Source organism: Physeter macrocephalus, chromosome 5 (genome assembly GCF_002837175.3).
Source record: "Physeter macrocephalus isolate SW-GA chromosome 5, ASM283717v5, whole genome shotgun sequence".
Lineage (NCBI taxonomy): Eukaryota > Metazoa > Chordata > Mammalia > Artiodactyla > Physeteridae > Physeter > Physeter macrocephalus.
Window position 1 is genome coordinate 23,926,704 of NC_041218.1, and position 25,055 is coordinate 23,951,758.

The window sequence follows — 25,055 nt, forward strand, 5'->3', positions numbered from 1 at the left end:
GATGTGGGATCTTCCCGGACCGGGGCACGAACCCGTGTCCCCTGCATCGGCAGGCGGACTCTCAACCACTGCGCCACCAGGGAAGCCCTAAGCTTCCTGTCCTTTGACCCCACATGTCAGCTGCTCCACCTCACCCTTCACCTTTCAGGGCAGGATGACCTCAGGATGGCCAAGCACAGGGGCTGCCTCAGGCGGGAATGCAACCCAGGAGACCTTGTCTCTCATAGCAGAGGGCTTTTTGCTTCTCCCTCTTCTGCCCCTCGCCCCCGGGAGTTCCCTTAGAGACAGGATGATCTGAGGCTCCAAGGGGTTTGTCTGACTTGCTGTCAAGGTAGGTAGGGAGGTTCTCCCCAGAGAAGAAAAGAGAAGTCAGGACTAGGGCATCAGGGGCTGAGCCGCTGGAAAGGAGGAGGGAGCCTGGAGGGGATGTTGCGTAAGGACCTGGCTGTGACCCTGCACGTCACTCTCCCACCCCCAATTTTAACCTCTTCCTCCCCACTGCTCCCTCTTGGTGGAAAGTGGGCTAATGAGAAGCAAAACGCTTGTCTGCACTGCGGAGTCCGAGCTTCAGGAAATCAATTAAGGGGAGGGACTTCCTTCGGACCCCACACTACCAGAGCCCTCGGCCGTCCTCGTCGTTCTCCGGGAAGGGCGTTGCTCCCACTCCTCCCTGTGGTTCACAGTGCTTCCAACTCCTTTCCATGCCTCTGGTCTCTGGGAAAATGTAGGGACAAACAGTAAGAAGGACGTTTTATGGTGGAGATGCTGTGAGGAGAAGAGGGGCGGGGCAGAGAGTGTTCTCTGCTCGGAGATGCAGGACTCCCGGGTCTGGGTGCTTTAGGAGCAGTGCGGCACTGCATCCAGCAGGTGGCGCAAGAACCCAACGACCTGTGGGACCCCAGGGAACTCCGAGTGGGGTAGTTTCCTGGGCGACCGGCAGCCTTTCTGAAAGCCCTGCCCTTGTCAACCATTCCCTGGCTGCCCACGTCCATAGTAAAATTTGGCTTCTGAAGGACAGGATGGGGGTAAAATAACCTAATCTCTCAGAAAGGAGAGAGGCTGGCTGGGGTGGGGAAAGGAGTCTGAAAGACCCGCCATCTGCTGTCATTATTACTAAGCAACAACCACTGTGGTAGGTTACCCTCAGCAACCCTATAAGGCAGTCACACATATCCCTTTGTTACGGATGGGGAAAATGAGGCTCAGAGAGACAAAGTGTCCTGCCCAGGTCACCAGCTGATAAGAGGTACACCCAGTTGGGAAGCTGGGCCTGCCTGGATGTCCCCCTCCATTACACTGCACCTCCTGGCGGGTGTGAAGTGTCCAAGCCCCCAAGGGAAGCTGGCATGGGGGGTGCTGGGGGCCAGAACTTGTTGGGAGACCAGGAGAGCAGCAGTGAAGACAGATCCACCCCTGCTAGCCCAGCTGTCCTTTCCTGGCCTGGGTGGGCAACCCCTCTGCTCAGGGCTCCCCTCACCTTGTGGGGGCTCCCCTCTGTCAGAAGACCACAGAGTTGGGGAGGGGGAAGGGATTTAGGGCTTCTGGATGTTATGTGAACCCTCTGGAGAAGCCAAGGACAGGAGAGCTCTCCAAGCAGGATGCAAAGCTGGAGCCCAGGGCTATTCTGGGGAGAAGAGGCAGGAAAGGATTCCACTTCAGCAGTTGTGCAGAGGAGAAAACCGGCCTCAGCTGGGTCAGGGGACAGAGGTCGGGAGGATTCAAATTCAGTTCAATGATCGAATCTGCTCTCAGTCCCTTGTGATCTCATATCTCTGCCTATTCCACGTCTCCACCAGGATACTGAGCAGGATCTCGTGCTGAACATAACCCACACCCGACTTCGGACTCCCTGTGTTAGTCCTCCAGAGAAACAGAACCAGTAGGAGGTAGGCACACAATATTTATTTATGCCTGAGAACGGGAGAGCCATCCAGTCTGAGTCCAAGTCTGAAAGCAGAGGATCCATGTCCCAGATCAAAGACTTAGGCAAAGAGAGCAAATTCTCTCTTAGCCTTTTTTTGTTCTATTCAGGCCTCCAGCCGATCGCCCACATTCGGGAGGGCAATCGACTTTACTCAGTCTTACAGATTCAGATGTTCATCTCATCCAAAAACACCAGCACGAATACCCAGAATGTTTGACCAAATATCTGGGCACCCCATGGCCCAGTCAGGTTGACACATAAAATTAACCATCACTACTCCCTCACTATCCTCCCAGACCTTTCCTCCTTCAATCCACCCTGTCTGGAGAATAGCAGTTCCATTCTATAGTAAATTTCCATAGTAAAGCCTGGTAAAATCCAGGCTTTACTATGGCCTGCAAGGCCCTGTGTGATCTGGCCCCAACTAGGTCAGACCTTGTTTTCTATCCCTCACCCATTCTGATCCCACTGCACCAGCCTTGCTGTCCTCGAATGCTTCCACCAGGCCTGAACCCTCCGCTTCCCCAGAAATCCACAGGGCTCACTCCTTCACTTCCCTGGGGTCTCTGCTCCAGTAGCATCTTGTGAGACAGACCTTCCCTGACACCCTGTACAAAATAGCAAACCGCTCCCCTTCCTCCTCTGCTGGCACTCCCTCTTCCTGCTTTGTTGTTTTTCATAGCACATCACAAACATACTCTCTGTTTACATGCATACGGTCTGTTTTCCCTCATATGTCTTCATCATCCAGAGCAGTGTTACACATAAGTACTTGTTGAATGAGTGAACGAATAGGTAAAACACATAGTCATCACCTAATACACACCAGTAATTGTAGTAATGCTGAGATGCAAAGATAGGCAGGACACCATGTTCCCTGGAAGAACTGGGCACCTAGCAGGGCCGATAGACTTGATGTTCCATCTGTGGGCAGTGGCGTGTATACATGTGATAACACAAAGACCAGCTGCACTTGGAGGGTTCACTCTATGCTGGGCGCTGTGTTGTGTCATTTAACATAGCCCCATGAAGTGGAGACTCTTTTCTCAATTCCAGAGGAGATAACAGGGTCAGAGAGACAACGTGCTTCGCCCAAGGTCATCCAGCTACTCAGCCACGGAGCTGAGATTGTGACCCCATCACTTGCTCTCTACCCTCAAGTCCCTCCTCCTCCCACTTTCCTAGGGGAGCCCAGGGGTGGAGAGGGAAAAAGAAGAGAGGAAGGGAGTGCTTCGTGCCCCACAGGAGAGAGGTAGACCAGGACGAGCTGGCAGGGGGCCCTGGGTGACAGGGCACCTTGCCAACCCCTTCTGGCCTCCCCCTCCACTCATGTGGCCTCTGCAGCCCCAGGGGCTGACTGGGCTCCCTCCCCGGGCACCAGCCTTCTTTGCCACAACCCCACCCTTGCCTGGGGCCTGGCTACACGGAGATCCCTTTCTGGCCCAGTGAGGCATATAACCTCGGGTTGACAGGCGTCCGGATGCCAGGGCAGCCTGGCTGGCCAAGGGTGAGGTCACGGGCTGAGCACTCCATGCCCAGCCCCTCCTCCCTCCCAACGCAGTCTCACTCCTTGCCCTGCCGGCTGCAAAACTCCCCCTCCGGCCTCCCTCCTGCACCACAGCCTCGCCCCAGCAGGCTCTGGCCTCCCCTGGCAAGGCCTGGTGTATTAGTTTACTGTGGATGCTGTAACAAATTACCACAAATTTAGCCTCTTAAAACAACACGAATTTATTATCCTATAGTCTGGAAGTCAGAAGATGAAAATGGGGACTTCCCTGGTGGTCTGGTGGTTAAGAATGGTGCTTCCACTGGGGGCGGGGTGCGGGTTAGAGCCCTGGTTGGGGAACTAAGATCCCGCATGCCACGCAGTGTGGCCAAAAAAACAAACAAACAAACAAAAAATACCAAACAAAAACAAGCAAACAAAAAACCAAAACAAAAAAAGAAGATGAAAATGGATCCTCCAGGCTGTGTTCCTTCTGGAGGCCCTAGAGGAGGATCTTTTCTCTTGCTTTTTCCAGCTTCTAGAGACCACCTGAATTCTTTGGCTCTGGACCCCTTCCTGCATCTTCAAATCCAGCAGTGCATCATCTTCAAATCTCCCTGCCTTTCTGGCCTCTGCTTCCATTGTCACATCTGCTCTGACTCTGACACTCCTGCCTCGGTCTAGTAAGGACTCTTGTAATCATCGGGTCCACCTGGATAATCCATAATAACGGCCCCACCTCGAAACCCTTAATGTGGTCTCATCAGCAAAGTCCCTTTTGCCGTCTAAGGTAAGAGAGTCACAGGTTCCAGTGCTTAGGATGTGGGCAGTTTTGGAGGGCCATTATTCAACTTACCATGCCCAGCTGGGCCAATGCTAGAGGGAGTGTTTATGGCACGTTTACCTGAGCCTCGCTCCGTGCTAAATACCGTTGACTATCCCACGCCATCCCTGGGAGGCAGTCATTGATCGCCACTGTATAAATGAAGAGACTGGCCAACTCCAGAGCCTGTGGGCTTGCTGTGATCCCAAGGCTGCCTCCTCAGATTGGAAATGAGCCCCTCCCTCCTGGGAACTCCCAATGGGCCCCTCTGCTTTTGCTTTGAGTCCCTTGGGGGTGCATCTTGGTCTGGCCTGCAAGCTCCCAGAGGCAGGACTTGTGTCTTAGCTCCTGGGGCCCTGGCATGGGGCATGGAGGAGTAGGTAGGCGGGCAATATCGGATTGGGAAGGAGAGAGAGGATTTTGTGGGCTGGGGTTCATGGATGGGCTCTGGCGGACCCCCTGCCACGCGTGTCAGGTTGTGTGTCTGTTTTTCTGGGCAGCGGTAGCAGAATTTCCACCAGATCCTCAGAAGGAGTTCGATCTCCAAGGATCAAGAAACCCTACTCTGGGGCTAGCCCTCACCCCCCTCTCCGGGGCTCCCTTCTCTGAACCGGCCTGTTGCTGGCGCACTCGGCACCAGGGGCCAAGGCCAAGAAGGCTGTGAGGCGTCGCTGGGACGAGGGGCTGGTCCACGGTGCCCACTGTGAACGGCACCCTTCTCCCCTGCATTCAGTCAGCGATTCAGTATTTTTTGAGCTCTCACAGTAGGTCACTCTCTGCCCTCCTCCCATGTCACCCCCTGCCCCTCCCTCCCACTGGCTGTGAGGGGCTGAGCGCGGCCCTGCCCGGGGGCCAGATGAAGTGGGCTCTCCTCACCTCAGCATCTCACTGCCCACCTCCGCCTTCCCTTATCGCCTCCCAAGCGCCTGCCTGCCCTGAATCTCCCGGGGGTCTCCGCCCTCCAAGCTTTTCCTGTTCTTGCCCTGCAGACGTGACTTCACCCTCCTATCGGCAGCGGTCAGGCCCTGAAAGAAGAAAGGTGAACGTTCTTCTCAGCTCTGCCCCAGGCAGGACTCGAGCGCAGGTCTCCCGGTTCCCAAGTGAGGCTGCTTCAGACACATTATTATTATTACTATTACTGTTATTGGTAGAGTTTGATGAATGGCTTATTTCACGTGTTATAAGCAATCTGCTCCAACCGCCTGAGGCAACAGTGTTCCTGGTTCGCTCCCTCACCCGTGCCCTTCTCCCTAGAAAAGTTTTACAAGGGGCTCCGCCAACCCCCCTCCTACAGGCAACCAGATCAGGTGGGAGTAGGGCCCAGAGCGCAGAAACGGGTAGAACACAAGCCACTGGTACCCACGGCCTGCGCTCCAGGGGGAGGGGATGTGAGGGCGAGGGAAAGGACCTGAGGGCATCCAGAAGGGCAGCCCAGGCAGCCCAGCCCGTCCCCTCCCTCATTCCCCGCCCAGCCCAGGTGCTGTGGTAGGTGAGGTAGAAGCGTGTCCCCAGCATCAACTTTGCCATTTACATAACGAAGGCATCAGGTCTCAGGAAACTGGGAAGAGGGCTGAGATGAGGACCGGAGATTGCTGTGAGGTTCCTCCACAGCCACAGGAGGAGGGAGGCCTGCACGGGTAGCTGGGGGAGCCGGCCCCTCCTTCGGGCTGCTGGCTTCTCCTCGGGCGATAGACGGAGAGGCGGCTGCCTACCCCCACCTACACCCTGACCAGGCCGCACATGCGTGCTGCTGCGGTGGCTCTTGTCATCCTCCCTCAGCCCCGCAGGTCCCTCAGCTGCTCCGGTCTGTCCTCCCAGCACCTGAGGGCTGGGGGCATCACCAGGAGGGGGAGGGTCGTGGACAGAAGCACCCGGGGCCGCGGGTCTCCGCTCGGCTGCTGCGGGAAACAGCTGGGTTCTCTGGGCACTTGTGGGAAGACATCAGGTTGTCAAAAGCCAAAGCCCAGCCGAGCTTTGTGTGGGAGGAGGGGCAGGGTCCCCAGTGCAGCCCTCAACCTTTGGCCCCATTCCCCTCTTATCCTGAGCCTGGGTGGTCCAAGGGTCTGGGCAGGATGGGAGGGGCAGAGCAGGAGCCTCTGCTCTAAGCAGGGCATGTGCTTTTTCACCGGGATGTGAGAACCAGGACACTTTTCCCTGGGGCCGACTCTGTCCTATAAAACTTAAACAGATCAGCCTTGCAGATGGTATCACAGCTCCTACCAGCCGCAAGCTCTTTACCTCTACCTGCTGGCTAGAGTGCACCTCGTAGCCCAACCCCGGGTAGGAATCCTCCTCTCCTAGCCACTTCCGTCTCTTACTTATCCCCACCCCCTCCTGGTACCGCATCCACTACCAGCCTCTTCTGTACACTGCCCCCAAACTTCACCTCCTCCACTCACCCCAGAGGCTTTATTTGTCACTCCTGGAACCATAATACCATAGTAATATGGTAGCAAACACTTCCATAAGTATTTCAATGTGCCATTTCTACATATTCAAAGCATTTTGTATATACGGGCTCATCTACTGGTCCCAGTAACTCTTTCGAGGAAGGATTGTTATTATCCCATTTTGCAAATGAGGAATCTGATACACTGGAAAACAGTAAGGTAGAGTTAAGTCTAAGGACTGCAGAAAACAAGGAGATAGAGGTCCACAAAGCAGACATTTGGGAACAGCTGCCCTTGTCAAAAGATTAAAGCACCGTTCTTCTTTTTAAAAAAAATTACACAGCAATGTGTGCAGCAGACCTCCCTGACCCTTGCCCTATTCACTACTAATCTTTGAGCCAAAGCTTTGCGTCTTTGAGCTAAAGACACAAAGAGATGAAACACAGGGACTCCCTGGAGGGACCCTCTGCCAGCCTGCCCCAGTTCCCCCACCCCAGGAGCCATCAGCAGTAGGGTCCCCATCTCCGTTCCTCGAGACAACTTCCTCTCACCACTCGGCTTCTCATTTACCCCCATTTTTCTTCATCTCTCTTGGAGAGAGCAGGCAGTCACTGGTAGGCACTGGCCTTCTGGGTGCTGGGGAGGTGTTCTGACCTCCTGGGAGAGGGCAGCCCTACGCAGCTGGGCTGAGGAGCCCTCATCCCAGACCTGACGCCTGACTCTTCTCGCTGGTTCTTGCCGTGGCCCTTCCACGCTGCCATTCCCCTCCCTCTGTCTGTCAGGACCAAGCCAAACTCCACTCTCAGGTGGCTGGTTCTTGGCTGCTAGGAGTATCACTGGAATGTGGCCTCATTCTCAGACCTGGGAGAAGGGGCAAGAAGCCTCAGAGCATGGTGGAGAGGAAGTGAGAGAGAACAGCTGAGCTCAGGAAGGCTAGACAGGGCAGTGGCTGAGGGAGGATGTTAACCAGGCCACTGGGAGCAGGGGAGGGGGATCCTAGTGTGGGACTCAGGGAGATCATAGGGTTCTTGGGTGATGGAGGTGTTTAAGGTGTTGAGGCACTCGCCTGGGTGATGTGTGTTGAGTTGAATCTGAAGAGCTCTTTTTTTCTGATTAAACAGTAGTATTTGGACAAACCACAGACAGAGAGAAAATATTTGCAAAAGATATATCTGATGAAGGACTGTAATCCAAAATATACAAAGAACCTTTAAAACTCAACAAGAAGAAAATGAACACCTCAATTTTAAAATGGGCAAAAGATCTGAACGACATCTCACCAAAGAAGATGGTAAATAAGCATAGGAAAAGATGCTCAACATCATATGTTATCAGGGAATTCCAAATTAAAACAACAGTGAGATACTATTATGCATTTATTAGAATGGCTAAAATCTGAAACACTGATACCACCAAATGCTGGTGAGGATGTGGAGCAATAGGAACTCTCATTCACTGCTGGTGGGAATGCAAAACGGGAAGATAATTTGGTGATTTCTTATAAAACTAAACATACTCTTACCATATGACCTAGCAATTGTGTTCCTTGTTTTTGGTTTTTTTTTCTTTTATAAATTTATTTATTTATTTATTTATGGCTGTGTTGGGTCTTCGTTTCTGTGCGAGGGCTTTCGCTAGTTGTGGCAAGCGGGGGCCACTCTTCATCACGGTGCGCGGGCCTCTCACTGTCACGACCTCTCTTGTTGCGGAGCACAGACTCCAGATGCGCAGGCTCAGTAGTTGTGGCTCACAGGCCTAGTTGCTCTGCGGCATGTGGGATCTTCCCAGACCAGGGCTCGAACCCGTGTCCCCTGCATTGGCAGGCAGATTCTCAACCACTGCACTACCAGGGAAGCCCTGTTCCTTGGTTTTTACCCAAAAGAGTTGAAAACGTATGTCCATACAATAACCTGCACATGAATTTTTTTTGTTGTCCATTGGTTGGTTGGTTTGTTTTGGCCACGCCAGGCAGCATGCAGGATCCTAGTTCCCCGACCAGGGATGGAACCCACGCCTTCTGCATCAAAAGTGCAGAGTCCTAACCACTGGACTGCCAGGGAAGTCCCTGCATGTGAATGTTTATAGCATCTCTATCATAATTGCCAAAACTTGGGAAGCAACCAAGATGTTCTTTAGTAGGTGAATGGATAAATAAACTGTGGTTCATCCAGACAATGGAATATTATTCAGCACTAAAAAGAAATGAGCTATCAAGCTGTGAAAAGACATGGAAGAAGCTTAGACACATATTACTAAATGAAAGAAGCCAATTTTAAAAGGCTACAAACTATACACTGTCAACCAATTGACACTCTTGAAAAGGCAAAACTGTGGAGACAGTGAAAGGATCTGTTGCTGCCAGGGGTTGGGAACAGAAAGCAGTAATCTAGGTGAGACAGTGATGGCGACAGGGAGCAGTGAAGCGCATGGATGTGAGAAGTCTTTTGGAGATAAAGCTGCCTAGATTTGCTGATGAATTAGATGTAAGGGTGAGAGCAAGAGAGGAATCAGAAACAAGAGCTAGATATTTGGTTAGTCAACCGAGTAGGGAAAAGTAGTAGTATTACATAAAATAGGAAAGAATGAGGGAGACTGGAGGAAAAGTTCTTTTGGTGGAGAGGTTGACTGGTTTTTCATGGGAAATGATTGGGGGAAAGGGTTCTTTTTTGGACATGACAAGTTTGAAGCATCTCTTAGCTAACCAGAGAAGTCAGGTAGGTGGTTAGATAATATGAGACTGAAGCTTAGAGGTCAGAGTTGGTATTTGAAACCGTATTACCAGGTGAAATTGCCTAGGCAAGACCATAAGTGGAGGAGGCCAAGTGGCAAAGGAGGGGAGCAAGGCAGGTGCAGTGTCTCCAGATCCAAGAGGAGTGAGTGATAGAGGAGGGGTAAGTGATGGAGGGTATCTACTGCTTCAGGAAAGTAAAGGAAGAAGATTCAGGTCTACTGCAGTTGGCAACCTAAAATCATCGTGACTTGACACATGGCTTGACAGGAACTGTTTCAGTAGAGCAAGGGGATGGAAAGCCGGGCTGGAGTAGGAGGTAAAGAAGTGGAGACGATGGTGCAGACAACTGGAATTCTGCCGTGAGGAGTAAAGAAATGGGCCAGTTGCTTGGCTAGTGCTTCTTCCCACTGCTTTCCCCTCTCCATTGATTCTTGTGCCAGAATCACAGTTTAAAAAAATCATTGTGTATCACTTACATGTGGAATCTAAAAAGTACAACAAACTAGGGAATATAACATAAAAGAAGCAGACTCTCAGATATAGAGAACAAAATAGTGGTTACCAGTGGCGGGAGTGGGAGGTACAAACTGTTGGGTGTAACATAGGCTCAAGGATGTATTGTACAACACCGGGAATACAGCCAATGTTTTGTAGTAACTGTAAATGGAAAGTAACCTTAAAAAATTGCATAACAATAGGGACCTCCCTTGTGGCGCAGTGGTTAGGAATCCACCTGCCAATACAGGGGGCACGGGTTCGATCCCTGGTCCAGGAAGATCTCACACGCCGCGGAGCAACTAAGCCTGTGCGCCACAACTACTGAGGCCTGCGCGCCTAGAGCCTGTGCACCGCAACAAAGAGTAGCCCCCGCTCGCCACAACCGGAGAAAGCCCACGTGCAGCGATGAGGACCCAACGCAGCCAAAAATAAATAAATAAATAAATTTATAAAAATAAAAAAGAAATCATTGTAGCTTTGTACTATATTTTAATATTTATGTAAATCAATACACACTACCCAAGGAGCCACTTTTTGCCATACATCCCGTTCGCCACCCTTCTTTCTCTTCTTGTGCCTGTTATTCTTACAGATGAGCTATGAAATAATTATTTCACATTAAAAAAAATCTCATTGATATTTTAATTGGAATACTGCTCAACATACGAATCAAGTTGGAAAGAATTAATGATCTTATGAAATATTGAGAGGTTCTATCCAGAAACAAGGTTGGTTTCTCCATTGATCAAGGCCTCTTGTATTTTTTCAGCTTATTAAGGTACAAATTGACAAAACTGTAAGATATGTAATGTGTGCAATGTGATGATTTGACACACGTATACATTGTGGAAGGATTTATCAGAGTATCTTATATCTCTCAGTAAAGTTCTGTAGTTTGCTTCACATAGCTTCCTTTCATTTCTTAATAAGTTTATTTCTTTCTTTAATGCATTTTGCCTATATCGAATGGGATATTTCTCCCCATTCTTGTATAGAAAAACTATTGATGGGGATATTTAGCTTTAACCTAATCACATTTTTTTTCTAATGGCTTTCCAAATGTTTCACAGTATAATGATATTTTGGCTTCTCCTTTACTCTTTTTTTAAAATACATTTATTTATTTATTTATGGCTGCGTCGGGTCTTCATTGCTGCGCACGGGCTTTCTCTGGTTGCGGCGAGCAGGGACTACTCTTCGTTGCAATGCGCGGGCTTCTCACTGAGGTGGCTTCTCTTGTCGTGGAGCACGGGCTCACGGGCTTCAGTAGTTGCAGCACACAGGCTCAGTAGTTGTGGCTTGCAGGCTCTAGAGCCCAGGCTCAGTAGCTGTGGCTCTCGGGCTTACTTGCTCCGCGGCATGTGGGATCTTCCCGGACCAGGGCTCGAACCCGTGTCTCCTGCATTGGCAGGCGGATTCTTAACGACTACGCCCCCAGGGAAGACCTTCCCCTCCTATATTTTCTATCTCTTTGTATATTTGCTTTACTTTCCAGGGAGATTGAATCAACTTTATCTGCCTATCTCTGTGTTGATGTTTTTGTTTCTGCTGTCATGATTTTAGACATAAATGTTGCTTTTGCTACAAACATCTTTGGATGTTCCTTTGTATAGCATCTTGTTCCTGTTTCATGGATGCAGTATCTTTTATCTCTCTAAGGATATTAACTGTGGTCTTTTTGACACTTTCTTCTCCCTGTGTAACCTGTTTCCTCCAAGTTACTTTTTTCTGATTGTTTTGTGGCTCTCTTCTGCATTAGAAAATTTCCTGGATGTCTGGTAACACTTGGCCGTGATTAAGATTGTGTAGGTGGGAGGGAGGCTAGTCAGAAACTCTGAGCTCAGAGGTTGGGTTTGCCACTGTAGGGTGGGCTGGCTGGGCTGTTTCAGTATCTTTAGGTCTTTCCTCGTGGACTGGTGAAATACCCCAGAGTAGTGTCTTCCAGTTTCCTGCCTAGGTCCTGCTCCCAGCACTTGGGGACCCTGATGGTGGCAGAAAGCTCAGCATTCAGCATTCCGCATTCCATATGACACAGTCACTTAATCCCTTTGTTTTCAGTATTTTTCAGTATGGTATCTCCATTCACAACTGTGCTCCAACCCAGACACCTTCTATCATATATTCTTCAGAGGAAAATCCCCCAGACTCTGGCTGGCATAGGGGAGGGACTGTTGCCCAGGGGCTTGGAGCTGGGGGAGAGATGGAGGGATCTAACTCCTCATCCTGGTCCTTATCTTAGCAACTTCTTCCACCTTTCACCTCTGGGAAACCAGAGGTACCTTGGACTCCCAATTTCTGTGCCTCTGAGAACCTTGCCATGTAGATCAAGTTGGCTCTCAGTTTTCACCACTGCCAGCTGAGATGTCTTTTTCCTTGGGGCTGGTAAGTCAGTAAATAACCAGATGGCTGGCCTGCCATCCTGCTTCAAAAATTTTGTGACTGTTGTCTTTTTCCCTGTTCTGTCTATCCTTGTAGGTTTATCTCTTGATTTAAAAATCTCTTTATGGAGGTTTTAGTGGGGTTTTAGGAGGGAGTGAAATTAGATGTACACATTCAATTACCATCTTAACCCAGAACCCTAACTTCCCCTTTTAATATATTTTAAAATATATAATTACTGGGAGGATTGTTATTGGTCATGGAGGATTGTTATTTTAATGTACTGGGGCATGTTTATTTCTGTCTTTTCATTTAGAAGTCTTTAACTGAACATGATTAGCAGGAAATTAGCCTTTCTGTGAGGAGGATTCAAGGAAAACGTCTCTAGTGGGATAACTTTTATTAAGTATATGAGAGAAACCCAGAGGCTGGATCCCAGTATGCAGCCTCCAGGCAGCCCCTAAATGACTAGGGCGGTTTCCTACTAGAGGAGGGACCCTATAGTGATCCCTGAGGGTGCATCCAGGGAATGCCCTTGGCAATATTTTGTTTAGAGACCCAGAATAAATCCCAGACTTCATCGTTGATGTTCCCTGGAGAGAGGTTCAGTTAGTGGCCTGAGTCTATCTTACATCAGTTGGGGGAATTCTGTGATAAGAAAGTGAGTTCTGGATGCCTTTCTGAAATGCAACCCATTGCCCATTTGGGCCCTAGAATCATTCATTCATTCGTTCTTCACTTTGCTAATATTCATTGAGCATGTGTCTGGGCCAAGTGCTACGCTAGCCATTCTTGAGACAGATCTGCCCTAGGTAACTTTTTTTTTTTTTTTTAAATGCGGGCTCTAGAGCGCAGGCTCAGTAGTTGTGGCGCTCGGGCTTACTTGCTCCGCGGCATGTGGGATCTTCCCTAGACAGATCCGCCCCAGGGAAATTTTTTTTTTTTTTTTTAAATGCGGGCTCTAGAGCGCAGGCTCAGTAGTTGTGGCGCTCGGGCTTACTTGCTCCGCGGCATGTGGGATCTTCCCCGACCAGGGCTCGAACTCGTGTCCCCTGCATCGGCAGGCGGATTCTTAACCACTGTGCCACCAGGGAAGCCCCTGGGTAACTCTTTAAGCACCCTCTCCCCAACCTTGCAGAACAGCAAGGTAGGGGGATCAGGGTAACATCCAAGGCTGTTACCTGGTGACACTCATTTTTCTCTCTGTGTGGCCTATGATGAGGACTAAGTGAGGAGACACCTAAGCATCCAGCATGGTGCTCGACACACAGTAGGATGTCTGGATTTTTTGGGACAGCTTTGTATGGTGCAAGGAACCTCCTGTGTTTTATGTTCACCTGATACTTTCAAGTACTAACATTTTGGGAAGGATTTATTTATTTATTAGAAATTTAGTTATTTATTTTTGGCTGCATTGGGTCTTTGTTGCTGTGCACGGGCTTTCTCTTGTTGTCACGAGCGGGGACTACTCTTCCTTGAGGTGCACAGGCTGCTCATTGTGGTGGCTTCCCTTTTTGCGGAGCACGGGCTCTAGGCGCGTGGGCTTCAGTAGTTGTGGCATGCAGGCTCAGTAGTTGTGGCGCACTGGGCTTAGTTGCTCCGCGGCATGTGGGATCTTCCGGACCAGGGCTTTGAATCCGTGTCCCCTGCATTGGCAGGCAGATTCTTAACCACTGTGCCACCAGGGAAGCCCTTGGGAGGGATTTAGAGATTCAAGTCAGCATAAACGAGCCAGTACTACTTAAATCAGTCACTGTGACAACATGATAGGGTCCATGAAATATCCACAGTGGCAGCCCTGCTCTGTAGTTATCTTCAACACTGGCCTGTGTGCTCTTGTATTCCTGGACTGCACACTCTTTGACTTCACTGTTCTCCTCTTGCCCCTTATTGGAAACAAGTTGTAAGCCACCTCTCACAAGGTGAGAGACATTTCTGAAACTCTTCAGTATTTTTGAGGGATCAGTTTTAGCAAAAAGAAATGTTACATACAGATTGACACTTGGTGGTTCACCTGTGAAGTGCTGGAGGCACTTCCAACTGTTGAAAGCCACCAGGTGATGGAGAAAACAGCAGAGGGACTGGGTTCAGGTTGCCCAGCTTTGTAATCTTGGGCAAGTTCGTGAGTTTCCCCAGCCACCCCGGGCCTTAATTTACCTATCTGTGAAATGGGGACACCCACAGGGTTGTGCTGAGGACTAATGAAATAAGGGGTGCAGACGTGCTTATTACACTTTCCACTCACGGCTTAATAAACATAGTGGTTCTTCTTGCCGGGGGTGCCATCCTGGGCAGGCTGCCGTGTGTGCGCGCGCGTGTGTGTGCACACGAGCGTGCGCGTGGTGCTCTGGCTCGCGGTGTTTCCTGGGGAGGGCGTACGAGTGGATGTGTGTGATGGGCCGCCCTGGGAGCGTGCGGCTGCGGCGCCAGGCTGAGAACGCGGTGCCCGCGCCCGCCGCGGCTGGGCGGCAGCGCCGGGTGAATGAGCGCGCGTGGGGACGCGGGCACAGAGGCGGCGGCGGCGGCTCAGCGCTGCGGTGCGCGCCCGTCTGCCTGCCCGCCGGGTTGGAGGCGGACCGCGGGCCGCGGGCCGGGGGAGGAGGAGGGGAGAGGGCGGGCGCGCGGGGCGGGAGCGCAGGAGGCGGGGAGGGCGGGCGGTCAGAGCGCGGCTGCCGCGGAGCCCGGCGCACAGCTCTGCAGGGGAGCGAGCCTCGCAGCCAGGAAGCGGCGCAGCGGGAGGGAGCGCGGAGCCGGAGCCGGGCCGGGCCGCCTGCCTGGGGCCAGCGCTGCGGGGCGGGGACGGGCCGCGCCAGACCCGGGGCAGCGCGTCGGCGAAGCCGCGGTGGCCGGGACGAGCCAAGGGGGCGTCGGGCGCAGAGAGAGCCGACCAGAGTCGGCGGAGCATCGCTCAGCGGGGCGCCTGGGCCGCCGCGACAGCCCCTTCTCGGGGGACTTGTCAGAGGAGAGCCGCCTGCGGGAGGGAGCAAGAGGAGCACGTCTGCCGTCAGGGCAGCGGGAGAGGGAGGTGTGTGTGTGTGTGTGTGTGTGTGTGTGTGTGTGTGCGCGCGCGCCTGCCTGTAGGGGTGGGTGGGTGGGTGTGTAGGAATGTGCATGTCGGGGGTTGACGGCGTGTGCTGTGTGTCTGTAAGGAGCGTGCGAATGTGTGTGTAGGGGTGTGTTTGCCTCTGTGTCGGTATATACTGTGTCTGTGAGGTAGGGGGGTGTGTGTGTGCCTGTGACACAGAGCAGGCTGGGAGCTCACAGAGCTTGGGTCTGAACCCATGTAGGAGGGAGGGGGCTCGGCAGGACCAAGTGTGTGTGTGTGTGTGCACGCGCGCGTGTGCACACTTACGTGCAGGGGTGTGTGAAGGGTGAATAGGTGAGTGTGTCATGGGTGCTAGGTGTGGCCGTGTGTGTGGTGTAAGGGTTGGGAGCTCACAGAGCTTGGGTCTGAACCCATGTAGGAGGGAGGGGGCTCGGCAGGACCAAGTGTGTGTGTGTGTGTGTGCACGCGCGCGTGTGCACACTTACGTGCAGGGGTGTGTGAAGGGTGAATAGGTGAGTGTGTCATGGGTGCTAGGTGTGGCCGTGTGTGTGGTGTAAGGGTGCTGGGTGCACCTCCGTCCCTGGCTCACCCTCCCCTTCCCCTACCAGATGTAGGCGCCTGGGGTGGGGGCCGGGGAGTTAGGAGTCTACTGCAGCAGCCCCTTGTCCAGTTTGCCTGCCTGGCCATCTTCCCTCCCCCCGGAAGCCAGAGATGGCCAAGCTGACCCTCCCCCCAATACTTCTAGGGTTAAGGGATGGGGAGCCGGCCAAGCCGCAGGAAAGAGGGGAAAGGCTGAAGGGACAGAGCTTCTGCCAGACCAGGGCACCCTGCTTCCCTGGCCAGAGCTGCCTTCTCCATCTCTGCCAGATCACTCACCTTGTGCTTCATTCCTCCAGGGACCAGTGCTCCCAGGGTCTGAGTGAGAGGACAAACATCTTAGAGGGGGCCGGAGCTGGGGTGGGAATGTGCTGAGGCTCATCTGTGAGGGCTGGCTTGTTCACAGTTGTATTACCAGAAGGGTGCTCCGCACATAGTAGGCCTCAACAGATATTTGAGGGAGGAAAGAGAGAAGAGAGGGAGGGAAGGGATCTGAGTCTGGGAGCCACATCCACGTCCACTCGCTTTGCTGTCAGTCAAGGATGAGGGCAGCTGGATGCAGTCAGGCCCGTCCCCAGACTGAGCAGGTGGAGGAGGCAGGGGCTTAGGCAGAAGGAACCTTGGCTGGGAGAGAAGGGAAACTGCAGGGAAGAGATTTGTGCTGGGGTCTGAATGTTCAGGAAGAAGCTGGCAACCCTCCTTGGGCAGAAGCCTTTGTGTCCTATCCCCACCACCTGCTTCTCTGGGATCAGAAGCCTCTCTGGGGCATCAGATCCCAGGCAGCCAGAGCTCATAGCACCTCTCCTCTCTCCAGGACCTTCGTGCTCAAAGGTGCTGAAGACCTGAGTCCACTGCCTACCCAGGCCGCCTGAGGCCAGGAGGGGCCATGGCAGGGTATGGCTGTCTGGGGCTGGGGCTGTTCTGCTGGGTCCTGCTTGCTGTCTCCGTGGGCTCCCAGCCTGCCTCCTCTGTCCCAGGTGCCCGTGTCACCACTTTGGCCCCGCCACCTCAGAGTGAGGCCTCTATGCTGTCTCTCAACCTGGGGCTTAACTTCAAATTCCACCTTCGGGGACCTGCTGCTGCTTGGGGGAGCTCTGTCACGGAGACCCAGGCACTTTCTCCGGGGCCGAGCCGGGAGCCGGAGGAAGAGGTGGCCGGTGGGCTGAGGACTGACCCCCTTTGGGAACTACTGGTGGGCTCTCTCGGGAACTCTCCGCCCGAGCAGGGCTCTGCTGAAGGCAGCTCTACTCCCTGGGCCTCCTCCTGGCCTCTGGAGTCCACATCCCTCCTCACTGGGCCCACTGACCGGCCCACTGCTCCCTACCAGCCCAGGATGGGCACCGTGACCTGGGATACTGCTCTGACGGCTACAGCACCTCCATCCAGTGCCCCCAGGCTCCACCAGAGCGAGCTGGAGCTGAAGTTTGACATGGCGCTGAGAGCAGGCGTAGCCCCAACGCTTGGACATCGAACACTGCCCCTGCTGCCCAGCCTGCGGGCCAGCCTGGCAGAGATTGCTGGGCGCCTGGGACCCTTTGGTGAGTACCCACCCCAACCCAAGAAGAGCCCCTGCTGGGCAGTCTGGCAGGTAGGAGGAAGCTTCAGCCTGGGCTCCTTTTGCAGGGTTCTTTGGCACTACTGTGTCCCCACTCCGTAACTTATCAGGCTTGAGCCCCCCGGGCCCAGTTACATCCCCAAGCTCTGCCTCTGGAATTTCGGATTCTCCAGGTGAGTGTTTATTTCACTGCAACAAGCATTTATGGAACACCTCTAAATGCCAGCACCTCCTTTTCCCCTTGACTCAAGGGTGGCTTGCATTCCTTCTCCCAGGACCTGGGATACCAGCCACTGCTCTATGGGGAAATGCCCTCTTTGCCATACTAAGTCTGGTTTGGTCCTTGTAGCTTAGCTTCTGGTATACATGTGGCTACAATTCCTGGGACAGTGGCTGCCATAGGTCAAGCTCTGAGAAAGGACAGGATTTTCTCCAAAGCTCCAGGGGCCGACGCCAGCTGGTAGGATGGCAGTCTAGCCCTATGTGCTCCCTTTGCAGGGTTCTTTGGCACCACTCTGTCCCCGCCCCCATCCCCCCAGGAGATAAAGCTCCCAAGTCCAAGGCCACTGGACCCAGCTGCTTCCCTAAGCTCTGCCTTGATTGCAACAGCATCACTAGGTAAGTACCCAGTTCATTTAAACTTGACAATTATTTATTGAGCACGTACTACATGCTAGGCACTCATCGGCATTCTGGGATCCTTTTATTTCACTGTCATCACCATTCTCTTCATCACCACTATGGAGATATAGATTAATGGTCTGAGAACAAGTGTTGCTGAGGATGGTCCCACACAGAGTTAAGTAATGGTCCTCTGGGAGTTTTGCAATCATAGGCAGAGCAGGATGTAGACAAATGTATCAGGGGCAAACGGACACAGGAACTCCTTCATGATTTCCACAGCCTCAGCACTAACCCCACCCTCTACTCCAGTCTGCCTGGCCTGCCTCCCCACCCTCCCACTCCGGCCTTGGGGCTCTCTCCTTTGCCGTCTGATCTGACATGACATGCTGTCAGATATAGGCAGAGTTGGGCCCCTCATTGGGAAGACGTTAAAGAGAAGACCTTGCGCAGACAGACGCCATCCTCGTTCAAGGGAGCCTTTCAGAACACGCACGTAGACAAGCTGGTGGTGCAGAGGAAAGACCAGGGGCTCTGGAATCCTGAGACTTGGCTTTGAGACTTGAATCCCATTCCCCTTCCTTACTGGCTGGTGACCTTGAACAGGCTATTTAGCTTCTCTGAGCCTAAATTTTCTCCTATATCTGGGGTTTAATAATAGTGCCTACTTTGTTATTGTAAAGCTTCCACATAATGTAATGGGCACAAAGTATTAGCTCATTAAATAGTGTCTGTTAACCTTGCTTCTTTCCCCGGTGTGTCCCAAGTACATTCCAGATCTACCTCTCAGACACGGCAACCGTGGCCCCTAAATGTGATGGGACAACACATACCACAAAAGGCAGAGGGCACGCTGCTTGGGGAGAGGTTCTGGTAGGTGAGGCCAAGGGGGACATGCAAAGGGTTAACTGTGGCTGGGACTCCTCAGCCACTCCACACTAGGAACTGGTGCAGCAGTGGAAACCGCTGGTCCCCGAGCTGCTTCCAGCTCCAGACTTAACGCAGCACCTGCCTGTCACTTCCTCCCGAGTGGACTCGCCGCTCCTGGGCGTGTGGGTGGGGAGCCTGCCGTCTCCTCCCCATCCAGCCCAGTGCAGCGGTGCAGGATCTGCTGTGGAGCTGGGGCCAGGCTCTGTGGCCTCAGGGGAAGGATGCTGGGTGGCGGTCTGCCAGCCTTGGTGACAGCGCTGGCCAGGCAGGTTTAATGAGTCCGGACAATATCAGAGGCAGCCCAGCCGGCTGGTGGCCCCGCCCTCCTTCCCCCTCCTCTCCACGGCTGCAGGAACCCAGCCTCTTCCTGGCTGTTCCTCTTGGATAAACCCCGAGGGCTGCAGGCCTCCTGGAGGGAGGGCCAAAGAGCCTTGTTCCTGACAGCACCTTCTGCGGGGAGTAGTGGCAAGCAGATAGGGGATAAAGGGAGTCTCTCTGTGTCTTCTCTAGGAACTTCCTAACCTCGGTACAGTTAACCTTTGGGCCTAGAGCTTCTCTTCTCTTGCATTAGGTCTGCTTCACCTCGGACAGAGCTCGCGTTCAGCCAGTAAGCGCTGAACGGTCGTGCAGGTCGTTTACATAGTAAAAGACTTCCACACCAGTTGATAACTACCCACTCTCCTTAGCCTCCCGAGCGCCACTCCCCTCCCTGACCACCTGGCTGGCAGCTGTTCTGATTCACCTGAAACAGTGGTTAAATATTGCGAATGTCACCCTTACAAGGAGTACCAATCCTCTGTGATCCTGGAGGTGGGGTTGGGGGGAGGGATGGGGCCAGGCCACTGATCGGGCTGCAGCTTCCGGCATCCAGAGTAGAGAGTGATTCCCCAGCCCTTTGATCTGGGCAGCTAGTGGACTTTTCCAGAAATTGAGCCGGGCCCTCTTCCCAACTCCTCCCCAGTCAGCTCTGGCTTCGCCAGTTACTCACAGTGACATCCCATCTCCTCTCTTGCCCCTGAGGTCAAGAGGAGCCACAGGGCCCGAGTGGGACCACCTTGTAAGGGAGGCCTGCTCAGGAGAGGGATCCTAGGAAGTCACTACCTTCTGGGGGAAACCGAGGGCCCCTTCTGTGGAAGCCTCAAATGGGGAGACAGAGGATGAGGTCAAGCAGACCCGTCAAAGGCAGAGGCCGGGCCTTCTTCACCTGTCCCCACCCATACCTGGCCTTCCCTGCCCCCTGGGAGCAGTGCTCCTAGGTCAGAGCTCTCTCCTCTGACACTTGAGCTGGGCCTGTACTCTATTTCCTGGTTTTCATTCTTTTTCTGGCTTCTTAGGAATGTTGCAATTTGCTCTAGTTGCCATAATGCTTTGGGCCAGAGGTGAAAGATGGGGTCCTTTGTGGCCATCGAGTGAGAAGTGGAGCTGGAAGAGGGTGAGGTGGGACAGCTCTCTGAGAGCTGCACTTGTCTGTACAGTGAGCGAGGAGGAGGCATGAGGGGCGACAGGTTGGCGCAGGCTGTGGGCTCCTGGCTGGGGTCTCCCTGCCTCTCTGCAGAGCCCACCAAGACCGGAAAGACCAAGGAAACTCATCCACTTTGCAGAAGTGGGTTGGGCAAGGGTATCTGAGGGGGCCAATAAATGAGGGGTGAGGGAGAATGTTTGTGTATTTGATCCCGCTGGTGTTAGACTGACCCTGCCCCGCCACCGAATCCGCAAGCCGTCAGTTGCCAGCTGAATGATTCCTCATTTAACTCACGGCTGTGTCTTCAGTAGGTGTTTGGGGATGGTCAGTCCATCCAAATGGTGTTCTTTAAACAGGGTTCACAGGGTGAGACACTGCGTTGATGTTCACTCATTTGACTAACTGTTGACTTTCTAAGGGAAAACAGCCTTTTGTTAGTGAAATCGAGAATTAGTTTGAGGCCAGAAATGGTCACACTCACACAGACATACACCGATGAGTGACAGGTGATAAACATTAGCCCATAATGATCAGACCAACAACAGTTGTATATCAAATGCTTATGATGCACCAGTCTCTCCAAAGAGCTTTGCACACACTGGCCATGTATCCTCATAACAGCCCTGTGCAGTAGGTGCTCTTCCCCAGTTTAGACTTGAGGCATGTGATGGGACAGGAACCAGGGAACATGCTGCCACCTGCAGTAGGCAGCCGGCTGTATATGTGTAATTTTTTGGCAGCTCCCTCTCTGCCCTCGCAGTCGCCCAGTTCTACCTTCCCCTCCCCTCTCTCCAGGGCTGCTTTCTGGCCCGCTCACTCCTTTTCCTTGTTCTTAGGATTGCTCTGTTTTCCATGTCCCCAGCACAAGCTGGCACTGCCTGAGGTAGGGATGGGGGTGCGCCTGGAGTCTTCCTGTTTTGTCCTGCTGAGGCATGGCTGGGTATGGCCAGGCAGTTGGGGCAGGAGTCTGCTTGTCAGGAGATCCTTCCCGCCTCATTCTACATCTGTCTCCCGTGCATTTCCCCATGGCCAGATGGCTCCTCCCATCCTTCACCACCATCTTTCTCCCTCCATCCTTGCCTGTAGCTGCGGTTCTGCTAAGCCTGCTAGATGGGGGGAGGGCGGTTCAGCGTGAAGCATCTTCCCTTGCTGCCTGGCAGTGGAAAGTCCTTGGGTCTAACTCTTTTTCACCCCTCTCTAGCTCCAGGAGAGTAGAATTAGGGATCTTTGTCCTCACACTCTCTTACTTGACTTCCCTTTCCTCAAGGGGATGTGGGGAAGATGTTAGAGCACAGGATGGGGCTGGGAGCCTAAGTTAGCAAACCCCAGAGCACCTGAGGGGCTCACTCGCTAAGCCGTGATCCCCCCAAATGTTCCTTCCTCAGAGTTCAAGGGTAGTCTTGAGACCCAGAGGAATCCATCTCAATGTCACCTTCTGTAAAAGGGGGGTGAGAACCAAAGGGGCATTGTATTAAGAGCCTCAGACCAATGGCTTTGTAGTTGAGTTAGGATGGGACCATAGCCATGGGTAGGCCGAGGTTGGAGGTGTAGCAGGCAGGAAGACCAGTGAATAGGGAAGGTTGTGTTTTCTCAGGGTGCTGGGGATGGGAGGCTCATATCACTCCCCCTGCTGTGTGTGTGTGTGGGGGGGCAGTGCGGGGTGGCTTTTCCTGATGAGACAGGGAGAAGGGGGGAGCAGCTGAAAAAAGGCAGGGCAAGCTTCTTCTAGCACCAAGGTGGGAATCGGGAGTCAGGGATGCAGAACAAGAGATAAGCAAACTAGTATTATGAAGCGCCTCTGAAATCAAGGAGAGGGGCTCAAACTGGTGTTCAGATCTGGATTCTAGTTGCAGCTCTGCCAATTTGTAACCTTGGACAAGTCACTTGGCCTCTCGGCAGAGCCTCAATATCTTCATCTGGCAAATAAGAGGATTCATTTCTTCAACGAATATCTGCTCAGTGCCCACTCTGTGCCAGGCACTGTTTTAGGCATGGGTGGTCAGATGTGAGCAAAGCGAGTCTTGTTCTCATGAAGCCTCCTTCCTGGCGGGAGGATTGAACTAGAGGGGGCGTCTACAGCTCCTTCCACTTGTAAAAGTCTGTGACTTCTTAAGAAAAACCCTTTTCAGTGGAATCACAGGGTAATGAACAAAGCAGGGAGCTGGGGGTGGATGGGGTCGGGGGAGGGCATGAGGGCTGAAACTGCAGCCAGAGGAGTTTGATGTGGGAGGGGAAGGTGGTGAGGGGCTGTGAGGTCAGTGAGTCTCAAATTTAAGACAAGTCCTTCCTGGAAGCTATGAGGACTCTCTGATTGGCATACAGGCTACTGGCTGTAGGGTGTGGGCAAGGGGAGGGCTGCACGGAATGCCTCAGACAAACGTTCTTTGCCCACAGACTCCACCACCTCCACCTCTGGCCTGGATGACCCCTCTCCCGCCAGCCTTGGGAACCTTTCGGTGCAGCCAGAATGTGGGCCAGGGTCCTGCAGTATCAGAGAACTGCCTGAACGCGAAGCGCAGCCTCCTGCGGCCCCACTGCCCCTCTTCTTCCTGACCCTGGAGGCCGACTGGACAGAGGCCAAGGCTCGCTGGGGTTTGGCCTGGGAGGCCCATGTGTACGGGGTAGGCGCGCTCTTCGGCCTGGTGGCCCTGCTGGCGCTGCTGGCTCTGGCCCTCTTGCCCTGGCGCTGCCCGCCCGGCGCCCCCTGCCTGGCGCTGCTGGACCTGCTCCTGCTCTCCGCCGGGACCACCCGGGCCTTCCCGCTCTTCTACGACGCCTACGGGCACCGCGACCGGTTGCCGGCGCTGGCCTGGCTGCTGCTGCAGGACCTCCCGCTGCCCTGCCTGGCCGCCGGCCTGGGCCTGGCCTGCCTGCTTCTGGCCCGGCCGCGCCCGCCGCGCTGTCCAGCCGCCTTGGCCGCGCTGCTGCTCCTGGGGCTGGGGCTGGCGGCGGCCGCCGCCCTCGGGAGCGCCGCCCATCGCCCGCTGCGGGCCCTGCGGCTCGCCTCCCGCGGGCTGCACGCCTTCCTCGCCGCCCTCCTTTCCGGGCTCCTGCTGGCGCTGTCCTGCTGGGGCGGTCGGCGGCGGCGGGCCGGAGCGCCCCTGGGAGCGTCCGGCTTCAAGGGCGCCACTCCTTTCCCGCAGGCGCGCAGCCCCTTCGGCCCGCTCGAGTCCTGGCGGCGCGCGGCGCGCACGGCCCCAGTGGCGGGCACCTTCGGGCTGCTGAGCGGAGCCCTGCAGGGCTACGAGGTGCTGCACGCTCTGGGCTACGGCGGCCAACCTGGCCTGGAGGGGCCCTGGCCCTGGTGGGCCTTCCAGCTCGGCCTGCGCCTGGGCGAGGTGGGCGTCGCGCTCCCGTTGGCACTGCTGGGCCTCTACCCGGCGCTCTGCAGCCCCCGCGTGCCGCCGCGCTGCTGGGCCAAGCTCTTCCGCTTGTCCCCCGGCCACGCCGCCCCTCTGCTGCCCGGAGGCTGGGTCGCCGGGCCCCCGGACAAGAAGCCCCTGGGGAGCGCCATCGCGCGTGGCGACGCGGAGCTGCTGCAGCTGTGCGCCCTGGCAGGGCCGGGTCCCGACCTCCTACTCCAGGGAGGCGGCTGCCGGGGCTTCGACGGCGCGGCCGCCAACCCGGCCCCTTCACCGGCCTCCTCCCCCTGCAGCGATTACACCGTGGACTTCCGCCCGCCCTCCCCCATCAACCTGCGGCGCAGCATCGAGGAGGCCCTCTGCAGCGAAGCCCTGCTGAAGCCCGGCCTCTTCCAGGGCCCGGCCTTCGGGGAAGCCCTGCCGGGGCTCGGCCTCTACCGCACCGCCTCGCTGGGGGCGCAGACCGGGGCCGGGCCCACTGGGAGGTCTGCGGAGGCCCCTGGTTACCCCGCGCCCCCCGAGCTCCCCTCTCCCGGGGCCTGGCCCGCGGGCAGCAGCGCCTCATCCGGCTCGCTGTGCGGACTGTCGCGGGACAGCTCGTCCATGCTGCTGTGCTCCAGCCCGGACAGGCCCCCTCGCTGTCCGCTGGTCTGCGTCCTCAGTCCCCCGCGGCCCTCAGGAAGCAGCCCTAGCCTCCCGGCCTCAGGATCCTACCAGGCCCTGTCTCCATCCTCCCGCGACTCCCCAGAGCCTACTCCTGAGCTGCAGGCCGAAGAGGCCTTGCTGCAGGAACAATTCCTGGACGCCTGCCGACAGATTGATGAGCTGAGCGTGGGCAGCGACACCATAGACCTGTGAAGATGTGGGCCCCTCGCCGCCCCGACAATACGCCCCCTTCTGGCGCCTGTTCTGCCCGAGACCTGCACACTGTAACCCCCTTCCCCAATCCCACCTGGCTCAGATACCTCTCCCCGCTTCCTTTCCCGTCCAGGGACTCCTGGATGGGTGAGTCAGCAGCCAGGTTCTGTTGATTGGGAACTAGTGCCACCTTCTCTGGAGCCCTGGGCACTGATGCCCTCAGCTGCAATTCTAGGCTGGCAGGGGTCCCACTTTCCTTGGCATTCACCAGCAATAAAGCTCCAAGGTGCTCCATTGCAGACCACCACTTCCCACTCTGGTGCTGAGTGAGAGGGGCTGTGCTCAGCCGACCTCAGGACTGGCCTCGGTCCCCATACCCGCCTCTGCCATGCC

The 25,055-nt window shown here is 54.6% G+C and overlaps 1 protein-coding gene across 2 annotated transcripts; it reads left to right on the forward strand.

Annotated features, from left to right (window-relative positions):
• Nucleotides 1-1,802: 1,802 nt before the first annotated feature.
• PRRT4 (proline rich transmembrane protein 4) lies at nucleotides 1,803-25,055 on the forward strand. 2 transcript variants are annotated; one of them, XM_024130889.2, is made up of 5 exons: nucleotides 1,803-1,886; nucleotides 16,689-17,412; nucleotides 17,498-17,602; nucleotides 17,928-18,047; nucleotides 22,837-25,055. In XM_024130889.2, the coding sequence occupies exons 2-5, from the start codon at nucleotides 16,761-16,763 to the stop codon at nucleotides 24,660-24,662; spliced, it is 2,703 nt and encodes a 900-aa protein (XP_023986657.1). In that variant the 5' UTR covers nucleotides 1,803-1,886; nucleotides 16,689-16,760; the 3' UTR covers nucleotides 24,663-25,055. The 2 variants fall into 2 exon arrangements, with proteins under 2 accessions (XP_023986657.1, XP_028345588.1); XM_028489787.1 differs by lacking the exon at nucleotides 1,803-1,886 and adding an exon at nucleotides 15,185-15,256.

Excerpts from the sequence above, each read along its gene's own strand:
- PRRT4 (XM_024130889.2), top strand. The coding sequence starts at position 16,761 with ATGGCAGGGTATGGCTGTCTGGGGCTGGGGCTGTTCTGCTGGGTCCTG. Across the intron at positions 17,413-17,497 it reads TGGGCGCCTGGGACCCTTTG|GGTTCTTTGGCACTACTGTG; the intron begins GTGAGTACCCAC and ends CTCCTTTTGCAG. Across the intron at positions 17,603-17,927 it reads TGGAATTTCGGATTCTCCAG|GGTTCTTTGGCACCACTCTG; the intron begins GTGAGTGTTTAT and ends CTCCCTTTGCAG.